We start from the raw sequence: 16,931 nt of genomic DNA, 5'->3' as shown, positions 1-16,931 counted from the left end.
AGCTTGGAGCTCCAGTCTGTTTCCTCCTGATGGCCTTGGCCAAAGTCTACTTCTGTGCTCAACGGAGATGATCACAGAATCACAGACTAGTCTGGGTGGGAAGGGACCGTTAAAGCCTGTCTTGTCCAACCCCCTGCCCTGGGCAGGGACACCTCCCACCAGAGCAGGCTGCTCCAAGCCCCGTCCAACCTGGCCTGGGATGTTTCCAGGGGTGGGACAGCCACCACCTCTCTGGGCAACCTGGGCCAGGTTCTCACCATCTTTTTACGGTTACCCACCATAGAAAATTTCTTCCTAGTATCTAGTCTAAATCTTCCCTCTTTTAGTTTAAAACCATAACCCCTAGTCCTATTGCAACAGGCCCCACTAAAAAGTCTGTCCCCACCTTTCCTGTAGGCCGCCTTTCAGAGATGATGATCCGAAAAGGCACAGAGGCATCTCCTAATGTCACAGGTGACGTATTGTCTGTGACCATTCTTGACAATGAAAGTAAGACTTTGGATCTGAAACCAATGGTGAAGATTCTTAATATCCTCGACATCAAGATGATGAAGTTCTTGATATCAGCCTCTACCAGCAGTGGGAGATTCGGGGACCAGAGGCTTCCACTGAGGAAGAGGGATGTGTAGCGGGATATCTGAAGATACAGGCTGGGCTGGAGTGAACCTGACTGTCAGCATCCAGCTCAAACGGGTCAAAGCCAGCTCCTGAGGTTGCACGTCAACGGCGGAGAGAGACGGCAGGAATCATTGAGAGAAGTAGCTAGGGCTAAGAATTTGGCAATTCGATCTCGCCAAGAGGGCAGTCCTGGCCACGACGGCTCCCACCACGTGGAGCCCTGACATCCGGCTGCGCAGCAATGTCCGTCAGGGTCCAACCTTGACCCGTGTGAGTGCCGACAGCATTGACAACGGCGTCACCCAGCTTACAAGATGTAGGTCTCCTGGAATTCTGTATTTTATTTAATCTGATGAACTCATTAATGTTGTCAGAAATACAGGATTAAACCGCCAATGATCTGCAGAGCTGATGCCACCAGAAGCAAACGTGATGTTTCCAGACGAGTTCAGAGGACGGGGTTTGCCTCTCCCACGGGGCACTCCCGCTTTTATGTTTTCAGTCCCAGGAGGCGACTGGAATTTCATAGAGCAAGCGCCCCCCTCACCTCCATTTGATGAATTTATTTCAACAGAGAAAGGTTCAGGGAAAAGAAAATTAATTTTCATGTTAGCAGAGTTTTTCCTAAACTACGTTAGTTAAAACCAGGTATTTTCTACTTCGCTGCTGTTCTAATTCTTTGTGGATTTAAGCACATCTGCTTTAGGCTTGCAAAACTGTAGGGATATTTACAGGAGTCAGACTAAATCACAAATACAATACAAGCGTTTCTCTCTAAACCCAATTTGGATTACATGATGATTTTAGTAGCTAGAACAACTTTCATTTCACTTTGATAAATAAAAGCCCCAAGAGGTTTCAGTCTGAAAGCACCATGAAAGGCCAACGCTGCAGCTGGAACAGATATTTCATACAACCCGGCTCCTAGGTAGGGCTATTCTGATCTAGCACTATGGATAAATTGATTCCAGGTATGGGGTTTTTTTTCCACTTCTGTAGTACGGTGTAATATTTACACCAGTGTTTGACTATGGGAAGTATCTTGATGTTTTTGATAGCTGGGTTGTACGTGCATGTTGTCGCAGCGCGGTAGCCATCGCAGCACAAGAGGAAGCTCTCCCTGTAACGGCTAACATAACGTCGGAGTAAGCAAATATTGAACCTCATCATTTCCAAGGTCTTGAATTCATAATATTTCCTTAATAGTAAACAGCACTGCATCTGTATTTTCTAGGATTCTTTATCTTATTTCTAGCATGCTTCACATCAGCTACAACTACAAAAAAAACCCCCACCCCAACAACCCAAAAAAGTAAAGGAAAACACATGGCTCAAAGGTTTTACCCTTTCAGGAGCACGGCAAATGGTCCCGTTTGGCGACCATCTCCATGGCCAGCAGGGAGGACACCCAGCCACCTTCCAGCCAACCTAGAGCAAGCTCTGCAAAGATCTGCCCTGGGCTGCTCGGCCCGGGAGGCTCTTTAAGGAAAACTGAATCACCACCGGTGCGACGACAGGGAGGCAGATGCCAAAATGCAAATCCCTTCTCTAGGTGGCACGCAGCTCGCTGGGGTACACCTCTGAACGAGACTTCAGTGACACAAACGCGGGTCTGAGATAGCGCATCGTGTCGACAACTATGGGGTTGTGTCTTCTCATAGCTCTTTCATTTGCCCGAAGCCGGAGTGCAAAAGTGTATTTGTGGGCTGGGGAAATAAAGAACAAATTGGAGAGAGGCCAATAACCCAGAAGAAACTACCGACTTCAAAAAGATAAAAGTTTACAACACAGTTAGTAAAAGAGTGATTTATGCTCAAAGGGATCATTTTGTTGTATCAGACCATACCTAAACCCTTGTGCTGCATGTAACATGCTTTAACAAGATGTTTCAGGACTCCCTTTGAAAAAGACAACCCTTATAAAGAGACGAGGTGGAAAAAGGGATAGATCCTTACAAAGGAAAGGGCCAAAATGGAGTGATAACGTCTGTGTAACAGATGATGAGACGAGCCCCAAATTGCTGCCATCTGTTAGCAACCTTTGCCCACTGAAATGAATTTCATGTGAGGTCAAGAAATCCCAAACTGCCATTTCCTCATTACTATTAATAAGGGCCAGGTGCCACATAAACCACCACTGGATCCAGATGTCCTTCACGTGGCTTTGATTACCCTTCTAGGCTCGGATAATGATGGGAGGGAAAGTACTACAGATGCACACACAGAAACACGTTTAATATTAATTTCTCCGCAATCGAATTACTGGGCATTAACCGCGTTATACGCCTTCCACCGTACCGAACGTCAGCAGGTCAGCCATGGGGATGGCACCCCTGCAAGGTGTCGAGCAGGTAATCATAGAATCGCAGAATTGTCTAGGTTGGAAGGGACCTTCCTCCTTCGGGATGAAGTTACGGCATCTGCAGCTGCAACACGGGCTCCTGCCATATTTCCCATGCTTGTGCGCGAGAAGCAATGCTTTCTGCAAGCGACAGCCAAGATACAGGCAACGGCTCTCATTTGAATTTCATCAACATCTTGTTGGCTAGTCTTGAATGTCTAAAAAAGTATCGGTTTTCCCTGTCTCTGAAATGGACACGCTCAATTTAATACGGAGAGATGTGAAAATGTATGGTTATGTAGTTTGGTTAAGATTAAAATGGTACGGAAAAGCTAAGCATATCCGCTATTTATGGCGCCGAACGGTTGTATTTGGGTGCCAACCCAGTGCTGGAGCGCAGCAGAAGGAATTAGTAATTGCAGAGAATTAAGCATTACGCTGGATCGCATCCTGAAGGAGGAATGTGCATGCACTGTCTGCACTCACTTAAGCTTATTTACATCCTAGAGCAGGTCCTTGATGACAAAGCAAAGAAAACGTTGTTTCAGAAGAGACAGCGCGGCTATGAAGTTCAGCAGGGAAGCAATAAATATTCCACATCCTGGACCCTACAAGGATGATCGTTTAACCAGTTACAACCCATGCTCAAAGAAAATATGGTAAAACAAACAAATTATTCCAGAATTCTGTCTTCTAGCTTTCGGTCTTGCCAAACTCATCACCAGCGTCGCACTTCTTAGGGAATAAACAAACATCAAGTAAAATCAGATCTTGCCAAAACAAATGCAAATCCTCGTAGTACATCTCTCCAGTCATCTTAATGACATCTCCGCCACGGAAACACAAACAGCTACAGGCTCATGAATATCTATCCCCAAATGTGGCAACAAATGCTTTGGTGGAAACATCTATGTGAAATGAAAAACACCACCGACGCGCCACCGCGAATTCTCATGAACAAGTGAAAAAGGACAGAAACACCCACGTAGTGGGAGAATATCTTCAACAAAAAACCCCGCTCTCATCTTGCATATGGGCTCTTTAATGGTGACTGATGAATTATTCCTATAGAATAAGGCCAAGCACCAAATTCATGGTTCTGAGCAATCACTGACTCTGGAGAGACATCGCTCATCAGCCTTTATAACCTTCTTTCTGCTCTGCTGTTACACAAACTACCCTTCCTCTTACTGCTCCAAGGGGGCAGGCACCTTGCCACGGCCCTGCCGCTACGCCCGCCCTGACCCACGGGTGCTCGCCGCTTGTTTTCTGCCCAGGAGCTGAAATTATTGCCACAAAAAGGTCCATCTCGGGAACGGCATCCAGCCTCTTCCAGTTTGGATCACTACTTCTTGAAAACCAGTGAAGGTGTAAGTACAGGAGCTTCTGGCTTCTCCTTTTTTCTAGGAACGCTGTTTTTTAGTAGGACGATTTCAGTGCTCTGATTTGCAGCCCGGCCCCTCAAAAGCCGTGTGAAGATAATTGCTGGAGCAGCGACTACTGGCCCAGGAAAAGGAACGTTTCAAGCTGGTTTTGCTGTCAAAGACAGTTCATTGTAAAGCTGAACCCCGGGCATTTGACAAATATACCTGGGTATTTCAAACATATTACTAACCGCCAAGAAGCAAGATTTCTCATATAAGTGACTTGTAGAAAAAAGCTGTTGCTGGTGCATCCCAAACCAGCAGCCCACGCTCGGACACCTCTCGGACGCTGTTCTCACTCTGTGGCCTCTGGGGCATCATCTGGACCACGGGTTGTTCCCGCCAACGATGCAGCGACAGCTCAGATCTGGTGGCGGGTATTAGCTCAAGCACTGTTCCCGTGCACCTCCCTACACCCAAGGTGGGGCAGGCTTGAAGACACGATGCTCCTGCGTGCCGACTGCTGCTTTGGCACGACACGGTGACCCTGTCGATGGATCCTGTTGGATTTGCGCTGGCTGCGTCCCAGTGCTGGGCTCCCAGAAGCGGGTGCTGTGTGATGGCGCTTGCGGTTCTGCATCAACCAGATGAGGTCTAACGGGATTATTGGTCTCAGCAGGTCAGACCCAAGCTAAGTCTGAGCAAAGCCATCGTTTCTGCAGCAGTTCCCCGCCATGTCCACATTTATTTGCTGGGGCACACGGTGATGCCTGACGGCTCTGTGCTCCGGTGCTGCTGCTAAGGGACCCCTCAGACCCTGGCCTTCCTGGGGAGTGCAGGAGCACCCCGCCAGATCTGCCGGAGTTATCCTGGAGCTGGCAGGATGGGCGCTGGACCTGCATTAGGGAGGTTGGCACAGGGCTGAGACACCCTCCCCATTGCAAGACCTGGGTTGTTCTGGTGCCTGTGGCACCCCAGGGCCCGCTGCAGAAATAAGGGAGAACTGGTTGTATTTAACCATCTGTGATGGTGTGCTCCACTGCCAACCTGACCTTTATCTCCATAACCCTGCCCATGCGATAACCACCCATGGTGGCCATCATGGGTGCACCTGGTCGTGATGGCTGCACCCAGCTCACCATGGTTTTGGGGAGACGGATAACAACACAATAGCCAAGGGCTAACGAGCAATGCGCCCACCTCACCACAACACTTGTGCTGTGTTCAATATGCAAATATCATAGAATCACAGAATGTGTGGGGTTGGAAGGGACCTCCAAAGGCCATCTAGTCCAGCCCCCCTGCAGTGAGCAGAGACATCTTCAACTAGATCAGGTTGCTCAGAGCCTCATCCAGCCTGGCCTTGGATGTCTCCAGGGATGGGGCTTCCACCCCCTCTCTGGGCAACCCAGGCCAGTGTCTCACCACCCTCAGTGTGAAGAACTTCTTCCTAATGTCTGATCTAACCCTGCCCTGCTCTAGTTTAAACCATCGCCCCTCGTCCTATCGCTACGTGCCCTTGCAAACAGCCCCTCCCCAGCTTTCTTGTAGGCCCCCTTCGGTTACTGGAAGGCCGCTATAAGGTCTCCCCGGAGTCTTATATGACTGTAGGTCAATCATCTTACACCCATAAATAGTTTAGAAAGGCAAGGGGGTCCTTTCTGAAACCTTGCCTCAACGGGAGGGTCTCCCTGACAGCTCTGTCTGACCCCGTCCTCCATGCAGTAAATAACCAAGTGTGTCTTGCCATCGAATCTTGTTAAAACACTGTCACATTTACTATCAAATTTTGTTAAAGCATGTTTTATATCAATAAATGTATTGCTGCCTCTCTCTACGAGTGGAGTGCATCATTCCATCCGTGATACTGTCCTGAAGAGACCTCCAGAACAGGCGCCACAGTATATATTACATCCAGCCTTCACTCCCTTTCCTGCATGCAACCTCCCTCCAAAGCTCTGCCCCTCGCCCCCGCTCCCCCGGGCAGGGGGGCTCTGGGGATGGGATGGGGATGGGGTGGCATGGGATGGGGAAGGGGATGGAGATGGGATGGAGATGGGGATGGGATGGGAAGGCATGGGGTGGGGATGGGATGAGATGGGATGGGATGGGATGGGGATGGCATGGGATGGGGATGGGATAGGATGGCATGGGGTGGGGATGGCATGGGATGGAGATGGGGATGGGATGGGATGGCATGGCATGGCACGGCATGGGGATGAGATGGGATGGCATGGCATGGCACGGCATGGGGATGAGATGAGATGGCATGGCATGGGATGGGATGGAGATGGGATGGCATGGCGTGGGGATGGGAGGGGACGGCCCTACAATTTCTGCAACAGCCCAGGAGCCACAGGTGGGAACTGCAACCAGAGCGGCGTGTGACCCAGAGCCATGGCCATTCCACCCCAGGGAAAGGCATCTCAGCGCCGTCCCTTCCGTGGCAGCCAGCCGGCAGCACAGCCAGCGAGCGGCAGAGCTGCCACGTCCCAGGGTGCACGACGTGCCTTCCCAAAGCAAGGACGCTCCTCTCCTGCAGCCACTGCGTTTCAAGTTTATTAACATCAAAACGGGACATCAGAAGGAGGGGGAGAATACGCTGAACACAGAAAGAAGCTCTCGGGGCTCTGGGAGCCCCTCTGAGCACATGTGGCACACGACCAAGCCTCGAGTTTCCTTAGAACCGCCCACGATAAATCTACAGGAACTGCTGCCTGTGAGTGCTGTGCGCCCTGGTGAAAATGCTCTAACCCCGTTTCACTTCCAATCCTCTTTTCCCAAATAACGCACATTAAAACAAAAAAGTATGCAAATAAACAGAAATCTCTAGAAGACAAAAACTGAAAAATTTTCATGCTGGGCAGCCTCTTGACAGAGGATCTGTTTAGAAAATAAACCCAACCCCTTCCACTGGTTTTGAAGTGCATCCGAAGGAATAAGCGTATTTTTCCCCCAAGTCAAGAGCAAGTGTAGCCGCGATGCTTTTGCACAGAGCTTTGTTAAAAATGGTAGCGGCTTAAAAGTTGGAACTTGGCACACGTGTCTTTCTCAGCAACGGCAGGACTTGGAAGACGAGAAACTGAACAAACTCCTGCCTGTTTCTGGCCGTGCGATCCAAACCGTGATTAAGTAGAGAGGAATGCGATTCAGGGAAGGCATGAATGGAGCGGGACTCCGCAGAAACCCTTCTGCCTTATGGCTCTTACCTCTTTGTGGGACAGCGGGAGCAGCGGGAAAACCACACTTCTCCCCAACAGCTTTCCCAACTGCTATTTTGGAAAACATCTCTGGTTACTACAGTTCAGGATTAAAAACATCTAAGCACTCTCCACTGTTTTAGTCTGCCTTCTGCGTTGGACCGTACTTACTCCCTCGTGCCGTTCGTGTGCTCTCCAAAGCGGGACAGAACGACTGGATCCCCTCCGGCCTGACAGCAACAGCCCACCCAGTCCCCATCGAGCGTCAGGAGAGGCTCGTGCACCTCTTCATTGCTCCCCAACAGCAGCAGGTTTATGCCAAGCCACCAGACCCAACCATGACCGCGTTTATTTGGGAAGGCTCTGGCTGACTTCTGCAGCGTTTGGCCCCCACCATCCACCAGACAAAGCAATCGAAAGACAAGCAGCAACTCACTCTCCTCCGCTGCTCAGCCCAGCCAAGCTCAATCTTCTCCGCTCTGCCCAGCGAGCTTGGCACAGCTGGCAACGGACGTGAGCCCGGAGAAACTCACTGATCATAGAAACAGAGAACCATAGAATCAAAGAACCATAGAACCACAGAACATTTTGGGCTGGAAGGCACCTTAAAGGCCACCCAGTGGCACCCCCTGCCCTGGGCAGGGACACCTCCCACCAGCCCAGGTTGCTCCAAGCCCCAGCCAACCTGGCCTTGAACCCCTCCAGGGATGGGGCAGCCACAGCTTCTCTGGGCAACCTGGGCCAGGGGCTCACCCCCCTCACACCAAAGAATTTCTTCCCAATAGCTCATCCCAATCTCCCCTCTTCCAGTGTAAAACCCTTCCCCCTCGTCCCATGGCTCCCCTCCCTGCTCCAGAGTCCCTCCCCAGCTTTCCTGGAGCCCCTTGAGGGACTGGCAGGGGCTGGAAGGTCTCTGCGGAGCCTTCTCTTCTCACCATGCTCTACTGGTGTGGGGAGAGGGATTTTCTTTCTCTTCAGACAGAAACCAGGTCTTTGCAGACATCAGCTCCACACCTCAGTCTACATTTCACCCCGTTCATCCCATTGTGATAGGAAGCACCACCACATTATTCAGGGATTTGTCTCTTACCTGACACTCAACCACCACAGGACAGTGTGATCCATCAGAGCAAAGAGACTTCCAAGAAAGCAATCCTGATGCATTTCCATGGCTATTCCCTGCCAAGCCTTCCTCCTCACATCTGAAAAAGTCATCTGCTAGGGGCAATGCTGACAACTAAAGAGGAGGGGAAGGTCATCTTCACCTCCAATACCCCATGTCAGCACAGACCCAGCCTTCCTTTCTGAAATGTCTACTGACAGATCAACTCTGTAGGTATGGAGGTCCAGTTCCCTACACGACTTCAAAGCTTTAACATCTAAATGCCTCTTTTGGGAGCCTTTCTAGGTTTGATATCCTCCAGGAGGCCCGTGAACATGGCTCTTAGTCAGGAGGCACCAACTCAAAGCTTATTCCAAAGCCGTGTCTGTCTATATTAGTGAATTGAACCGTACCCAGGAGTGTTTCTGGCACGGGAACAAGATAATTTACAGCATCTAAGTGTTAGAATGCTCCCTGGCACAGTTGTGACACATTTCAGCTAGCACATTCCCCGGCAGTTCCCAGGCACACCATTCCCAACCCTGCATGCAGCCACCAGGTCTGGAGGCCAAGAAAATCCGCGAGCACGGAGGCGGGCATCTTCATGCCGGTTGTCCTCAGCGCCACGGGATTTTTCTGTGTGCATTTAGGAGCACAGACGCAGCCTGCATGCTGCAATACTTGTCAGCTTAACCAGAGCAGGCATCTAAGGCTGCCAGCGTGGTGGGTAACCAGATTTGGTCCTTTCCTTAAATTGATCCTGAATAGGCAGTTTTGTCTTGTTCTACATTGTGCTCCTGGGACTGTCCACTCCCACCCTCCAGAAAGTGGTCTTCCACTTTTTTCGGAGAAGTTTTTCAGTTCTGAGTATAAATGAATGTCATTCGAGCCAGCTGGGTCATATTGGCTGTGCAGCTGGCAGACACAACCCGCCCCTGCCGAGAGGTTGCTGCTATCCACAGAGACCACAGGCACACCCTGCAGATGAACGAGGACTTGCAGTGTTGAGGCATTAGGCGGAATTCTTCATATTTTTGTTAAAATGCATCAGTATGTGATGGTGGGAGTCACCCAGATGTGATCCACTCCAGAGAGGCGTACAGGATGCAAAAATGGATGCAAAAACTGAACGGCACTCTCAGATTCAACACGATGAGACCTCTCCAGCTGCTATAGGGCTCTTCAAGGGCAGGAATGCTCCACTTGCAGGTTTCGACATCTCTTGGGAAGGGACGCAGGTGTCATCCTGGCTTGCTGTCGGGGCTCAGCTTCGCTACAGCCGTTGGTCAAGAAAGTTCACCCCATCGAAGGTATGTGCGCTGCTGCCCTTGCACTTCTCAAGCTGCCTGAAAGGTACCATCCACGTACTCTGAATCATCTGAACGACGGGAGGAAAAGGGGAACCCCTGGCTCCCTCTCCACGGGGTTAAGGAGCAACCCTCCCACGACTTCACGAGGATTGTCGGGCGAGAGCGTGTCCACTTCTCCTGACCGGTAACATAACCCCGAAATGCACGAGCCCAGTCTGCTCTGCTGTGTCCTATGGTTCCCACCATCTTCTGAAAGGAGAAGATTTCCACTCTGGCGTTTAAGCGCTCCCATGTGAGCTCCTCCGCTGGGAAGCCGTTTCTGTGCCTGTTTGGCATTAGAGAAGTTCTCTCGTGTTGGGAGTACGAGCGCTTGACGCTCCTCTGGATTTGTTGTATGAATTGTACTGCAGGCCAAAGACATCATACATGTGATGTACATCTTTGTGAATTCCCTTAACGTTCTTCTGACTATTGAACAGTACAGCTCCGATGGCTGTTCATTTGACTATAAAACAAAGAGGTTTTAATATTTAGCAGATTATTTAAGGCTCTCACCAGCTGTGACATGAAAACAGTCCTGTTGTAAATTAGGATCCAGGCTGGCAAAGATCTTTATTAGCTGGGACACAACAACCTTAGCAGTAGCAGAGAATAGCGTGGTGGACTACGAATACCGCCTGGCTTAATACTCCATTACTGGAATAATCTCTCTGCCCAAGGCACTGACCCTCAAGGGCGCGACCAGGACTCGCCCCCGTTGATTCCAAGGAACAGTCCTGCAAGGGGAAAGACTGTACAGAAACTTTCAAAATCCTGCTAGGGGATCGACTCTGAACAGAAGTTACTGGAGTTCCCTGTAAGATGGCTCTCTCCTGACACGAACTCCTTACAGCTCGCCGTGATTTTCTGACCAAGACTGGCCAAGAGACACAGCAGCTTCTTGGCCCGCTGAGGACATTTTTGTGACTGGAGTTTGGTCTCTCAGATGCCACTGTGCTCACCTAGTCTTTTGCTGGAGATGGAAGTCCGTTATCACACAGTTTTCTGCGGGCACTTGGTGGCAACCTCAGCAGCCAAGCAAGTTCTTCTTCGCCTCCCAGGAGCAGCAAAGATCTCCACCCAACACTTACACACGCAACCACTCTGGCTGCAAATACACGCACCAACTGCCCCAGTTGGGGGCAAATACACGCACCAAGGACCCTTGCTGCACCAGGTGGACGCTGGCTTGTGACCACCGTCAAGCCATTCAGAATGGCCACACTAACCTGGGCACCTTCAGCCCCTGGAATACAGCGTACACTGTCTCAGATGCAGAATGATCGAGACGGCTTTTTGTTAAGGAAGCCGTTTTTCTTGCCAAGCAACTTGCTTGAACATAGCCAAGAAAGCTGATCCTCTCTGACCCGTCTCTGGGAATCTTACTAGCAATATGGAGAAGGCTTTAGCAGTGAAGGGGAATCAGAAATTCCTAATGTGGATGCTGATGCCACTGTTCTTGATGTGCTGCCAGTCCCGGATCAGTGACAGTTACTCTGCCTGTTACTCACCTTAACCCTTCCTGTAAATTCATGTTGCCGCCACATAACCAAACCATCTCGTCAAGGGTTGAGATGATCATCACTTCAGATCGCTAAGGCACTTGGGCATTCTCTTCCACGGGACTCAGACAGTGTTCTATGTTTTCCCTCATACGTGGTCCTGCTGTTTCTGGACTGGTCTGTAGACCTTTGTGAGGTACTAACCAGACTAGGCTCTTCTCCTCTAACTTCTTTTTCCAAGACACATGCTTGTGGACACAAGGATGGGGCTGGCTGAGCACATGGTAGACCTTTCCTAGCTACTGTAGGGTTTTATACACACGTAGAGGGAAGATGAGAGTCTAGAGCTACCAAAACTGGTAGAGGTTCTAAAGGACAGAATATTTTTAAGTTCTTCAGTTGGTTGTGTTTCTGCGGCCCACACTCCCACAGACACTCAGCCCTTTATTCACGTATTTCTGTTATTGGAGCACAGGGATGACCATGAAGTCCTGAAGGCATTGGGAAGCCAGTATATGGTCCAACGAGTTCTTCTGGACTTCAAGCTGGAGGTATGCCATTACCTCCTTTCCAGAACAGTGCAGATACCAATACAGAGTGATGTGTAGGGTTGTTATCAGCAACGTGAAGGCTCAAGGACAGCTCAAGGACAGTTACTAGCGGTGCGCCTCAAGGTTTCATACTGGAGCCCGTACTGTTTAACTTCTTCAGTAACGGCCTAGACGACAGGGCAGCATGCACCCTCAATGAATTTGCAGACAACACTGCAAGCGCCGGAGAAATGGGCAGAGAGGGACCTCATCAAGTTCAACACAGGCTGCAAAGTCCTCTTCCTGGGAAGGAATAACCGTCTGACTGGCTGGAAAGCAGCTTGGCAGAAAAAGACGTTGGGATCCTGCAGAGAAGTTGAACATGAGCCAGCAATGTACCCTTCCAGCAAAGAAAGTCAACGGCATCCTGGGCTGTGTTAGGAAGAGTGCTGGCAGCAGGTCAAGGGAGACAATCCAGTGACAGGACCAGAGGCAATGGAATGGAAATATAGGAAATTCCCTTTAAAAATACAGAAAAACCTTTCTTATGGTGAGGGTACTAAAGCACTAGAACCAGTCGCCCAGAGAGGTTTTGGATGGAGATACTCACACCCTGATGGGACAAGGTCCTGAGAAGCTCTGAGCATGGGGGGCTGGACTAGATGACCTCCAGAGATGCCTTTCCTCCTCAGCTATTTTGTGATTTCTGTGTGTTTCTCAGCCAAGTGGAGCATTGTATCCTGGGATTTCCAGCTTTTTCAGGCTGCACCTTTATAGTTAAGAGGGGAGTGTTTCAAGCTACTTCAGCCCATGCAGGTGTAAGGATGCGGTTTCCATTCCTACAGCTCAGCAACGTGTCCTTTGGTTGGTCAAAACCTGCCTTCTTGAGTTGCAAATCCTTTTTGGCTCATTCATCATAGATTCCAACAGAATGGGACTGGACAGAATGTCAACGTGTTGACATTATTTTAGCAGGCAGTTTTGGCTCTCTTATCCTCCTACCCACACAGTGTTCCAGGGAAAGAAGGGAAGTAAAATTGGGCCAACTTTTCCTTTGATCTCATATTTACCCTTTTTCTTTATCCACAATCAATATGAACATCATGGTGCAGGAAAAACAAGCTAAAATAATGCTGCGTTTCCACACAGATGATTATTCCTAGCAATGATGCTGGGTAAGAGAATGACACAGGATACAGCATTCCACCTGCACATCAGAAGTTGGAGGACAGGGATGGTGGTGTCTTGGTTGTTTTCCTTCTTCCAGGAAATTCCTTGAAGATCGCTGCCACATGCTGCAATCTGGTCCCTTCACTAAGCCGAGGGATTTCTGCAAGGTGCTTTTGCAAACCCAGGGATAAATCCTCACCGGCAGCATCACCCAGGGATGAACTGGGCTCCAACAGAAGACGCACACTTACCACCATCATCTTCTTAAACTGATATCAGAACCCTAACAAAAGGCCATCCAGGAGTCACCAAACGCCCATTTCAGCACATGCACCGCTGAAGCATTTTCAGCAGCAGAAGTTACCCAGAAATGTGTATTTCCTTACAAAAAATAAGTCACCAGGATTTCCAATCCATGTATCAACGATCCAATTCGAGTATCTGACAAACAACATGTAAAAAAACCCCAACAATGAGAAGCACAGGATTCACCTTCATTAAAGCTTTGTGCGTACAGAAAACCATGTTCCAAAATACCGAAAATTTGTTCTGCTGGAGGGAAGACATTGAACATCTGGCTATTTCTGAGAAAAGCAAAAGGGCTCCCTCTGGAGTGGATTCCGAAATCAACACAGGATTCGGGTTTTAATAGGCGGGCAGAGCAGATGAAAATCAGTAACAAAGCAAATGCATTCTTGTCTCTTGTTAGTTTACTCATCCTGTTTACAACGAGCATACTGGGACTAATTCAAGGAGACTATATCATGACTGAATGATATGGATCCGTGCCCAGAATATTAAGTCATTAATTAGTTTTCATGCATGGACTTGTACGTGGCAAGGAGGCAAAGTAAAGGATTCCTGAAGAGACAAGAAAGCTTTCTTAGCATGTAAAATACTCCAAAGAATCTCCAACAAAATATATTATGAAGCCAGCTGAGAATCCACATTTTCAAGCCCGGATGATCATGCACAATTCTATAAAAACCTAATGAACGCAGCCACCAGTTGTGTACCGACAGCAATAAACTTAATTAGAAAGGGAGAGAGAAATAGCTTTAAGGACATACACAAAAACATGCTCTACTGGAAACTGATGAGGGCTGCTTTCAAATTTACAAGTGCGACAGACCCCACATTCCCAGCGTTTATTTGCATACAAGCCAATTAACAGAAAATTGCATTTTCATGCAGAAAGAAAAGATCACCTACAAACTGAAGTCAACTTACTGCCTGCTTTTGCTCTTCTTCCTGTAAGCGTTGCCAAAAGAAAAAGGTGAAGAGAGAAACAGGAGAGATCAGTTATCGTATGAAAAGGAAACAGGCACACACAGAAAACACGCAACAGACCCAGTGGAAGAACAGAACATGGCAAATTGTAGAAACATCTGCAGACATGGAAGGAAACAAGGGCGTTAGACACAACGGCTGTGGTGGGAACGCAGAGGTGCCACCTGTTCCATTCGCAAAAGATGACTCTTGTCTACAACGGCCTTTGGCGTTGGCCAAAGTTGCATACACGGGACGGACACCACAGCGTGGACATCTTGGACACAGGACGGGATATCCAACGGATATCTCTTCTTCTAGGCAGAACCTTTACTGGCTTTACTCCTCCTACTCCGGACTCTCCACCTGTCCCCAAGGCACCTTTCCACCGTCCTCTAAACTCTGGAAATACCACCTGGAGGGTGCAACCGCTGCACGGCATTCGCTTCCCTGGGAGCACGAGTCTGCCATCACAGAGACCCAAACTGTCATTGCCTGAGAGGCAAAACGCCACCTCTTTGGTCCGAGAGTGCCCATTGCCACCGGGCCTGCAGGGACCTCTGCAGATGGGATTCCAAAGGGCAAATTAACGAGCGGCCAGTAACCAGATCTGGAGTGGGAGGGGAGAACCGGGGAGGCAAGAGCACCAACGACGCGGAGTAAGGACAAATCTGACCAGAAAAAACATCCCTTGTTGCAATGCCGCGTTTGTCAGTATGGATTGCTACTAATTTGAAAGACCAAAAAAAGTGAAATACGGATGAATTTATCCTCTCTTGAAGCAGAGAAATGTACACTGCGATCCTGTCTGGGCAGTGGGGTCACGTTCTGACTTCAGCTATAGGAGCACTCCTGGGAATGAGCGAAGTAGCACATAGTCGAGGGTTTCTTTCCTAATTCCAAAGTTTTCATAGATTTTGCCTTTGCATATATCAAAAGCACTATGAGTCCTACGGGCCGTTCTGCCTGCGGGCTGGGTGGCGTGGAGGAGCACGGCAGCTGTGCTGCAGGGAGCAACACCGTGCGTTAGCAGAAAGGCTGGCAGCAGGTTTTTGATGACTCATCTACGCAGCAACAACAGTTAATTACAGCTTTGTCAGGGTAACAGTGTGTGTCCCCTCCAACGCTGGCTTGGCACCGACCGCCAGTGCAGAGGGCAGCAGGACCACTGGTAAGCACGTCTCCCCAGAAATTCAGGTCACGGAGATAAAACTCACGGAATGAAAGCTCCTTCTTGCCTTGAAATCCACGAACCCATTTATCCACCTTCCCTCACTGATATCCCGCAGGATTAACCAGAACCTCTCCCTTAATTTAGAGCAGCTCCTTCACACTGACCCTGTAGTAGACGTGCTCCTAACCGTGCGCTGAGGGCGCTGCAGAGATACCTGGGAACGACCACCCAGAATTCCACACTTCTGAGCACGTACTTTTGGGATTTTTCTCCCAAGACTTGGGGTTCTTTCAGGTGCGGATTTCGGGACTGAGGTAGCAGATGGAGGGAATGGCTCCACTCAGCCGCGGCTCAGCATCAGCAGCGGAGGCCAGCGCTGCCCTCCCCGCACTCCCAGATGTTTCCAGTCGTTCCTCCTACCGGCACTGGGACTCTCAGGACTAGATGGTGAGCCAGGTCAGGAAAAAGATCTTAAATGGTCTCCACTCTACAAAAAAAGTTGTTAGTTTGAAAAATGAGGCTTTAGCATTAACTACAGATGTGAAAAAATACCCCTCAGGAGGCGTGGAGCTTTGCTAGAAGGACTGAGCGGTTATTAGATAAATCATCAAATCAGCTAGCGAGGAAATTACCGTTGAGGAAATGGAAAAAGTGAAATGGGATACGTCTGCTGAATATCCGTGTGGCTGGAAGCAAAAGCCCTGCAGGAAGGCAGACAATCATCGCTGCCGACTACTTATTAGAAGAGAGCTAATGGCACGTGGTGTGTTACAGAAGACTTTCGGGAAAAAAGGGAAAGCTGAGCCAACGTCCCGGATGGGGAAAAGATGATAGAAAATATTGGAAGAAAGTCCCTGACAACAGTACCAACAGGTTGTGGCCACTGACCAGCCCAGAGGGACAGGCAGCTTCTTGCGTGCAAGGGGCTTCATCTGCTTAACTATGGACTAGCTAGAGTGGCCAGGAGACAGGAGGGGAGCGGCCAGTGGGAGCCCTACGGTGGCCACTGCGGCAGCTCTGCAGGCTCGGAGGCTACGCTATTAAACACATCCGTGCTTACCCTGATCAAAGTGGCCTCATCCAAACTGCCTCCCAGGAACAGGTCCGGGCACCTGACAGCTTCTGGGTGGTGGCTGGAGATGGTTTGGGACAGAGCTGGTAGCTCTGCTCCACGGGCACGTCGGCGACCGCGCCAACAGCAGAGCTCGTAGGCGAGTGCTGGTCCAAAGAACGTGGTCTGGCACTAATGAGCTCACCCTGACAGATACAGCTGGGGTCTCACATGGGATGACCCAGCAGAAGACACCAATGAC

The 16,931-nt window shown here is 49.6% G+C and overlaps 1 protein-coding gene across 18 annotated transcripts in view; it reads right to left on the bottom strand.

The window, feature by feature from the left end:
- DTNB (dystrobrevin beta) overlaps positions 1-16,931 on the bottom strand; it is a 227,938-nt gene that overhangs the window by 50,088 nt on the left and 160,919 nt on the right. For 9 of the 18 annotated variants that reach the window (XM_074582284.1, XM_074582276.1, XM_074582271.1 and 6 more), the window contains one exon: positions 14,406-14,426. The exons of the other annotated variants lie outside the window; for them this stretch is intronic. In XM_074582284.1, coding sequence (XP_074438385.1) covers positions 14,406-14,426 — 21 coding nt within the window. The remainder of the gene's footprint in view (positions 1-14,405; positions 14,427-16,931) is intronic. 18 annotated transcript variants of the gene reach the window in all.

The sequence above is a fragment of the Larus michahellis genome, chromosome 3 (genome assembly GCF_964199755.1).
Source record: "Larus michahellis chromosome 3, bLarMic1.1, whole genome shotgun sequence".
In the NCBI taxonomy this organism is placed as follows: Eukaryota; Metazoa; Chordata; class Aves; order Charadriiformes; family Laridae; genus Larus; species Larus michahellis.
This window is presented reverse-complemented; position numbering and strand designations above follow the sequence as displayed.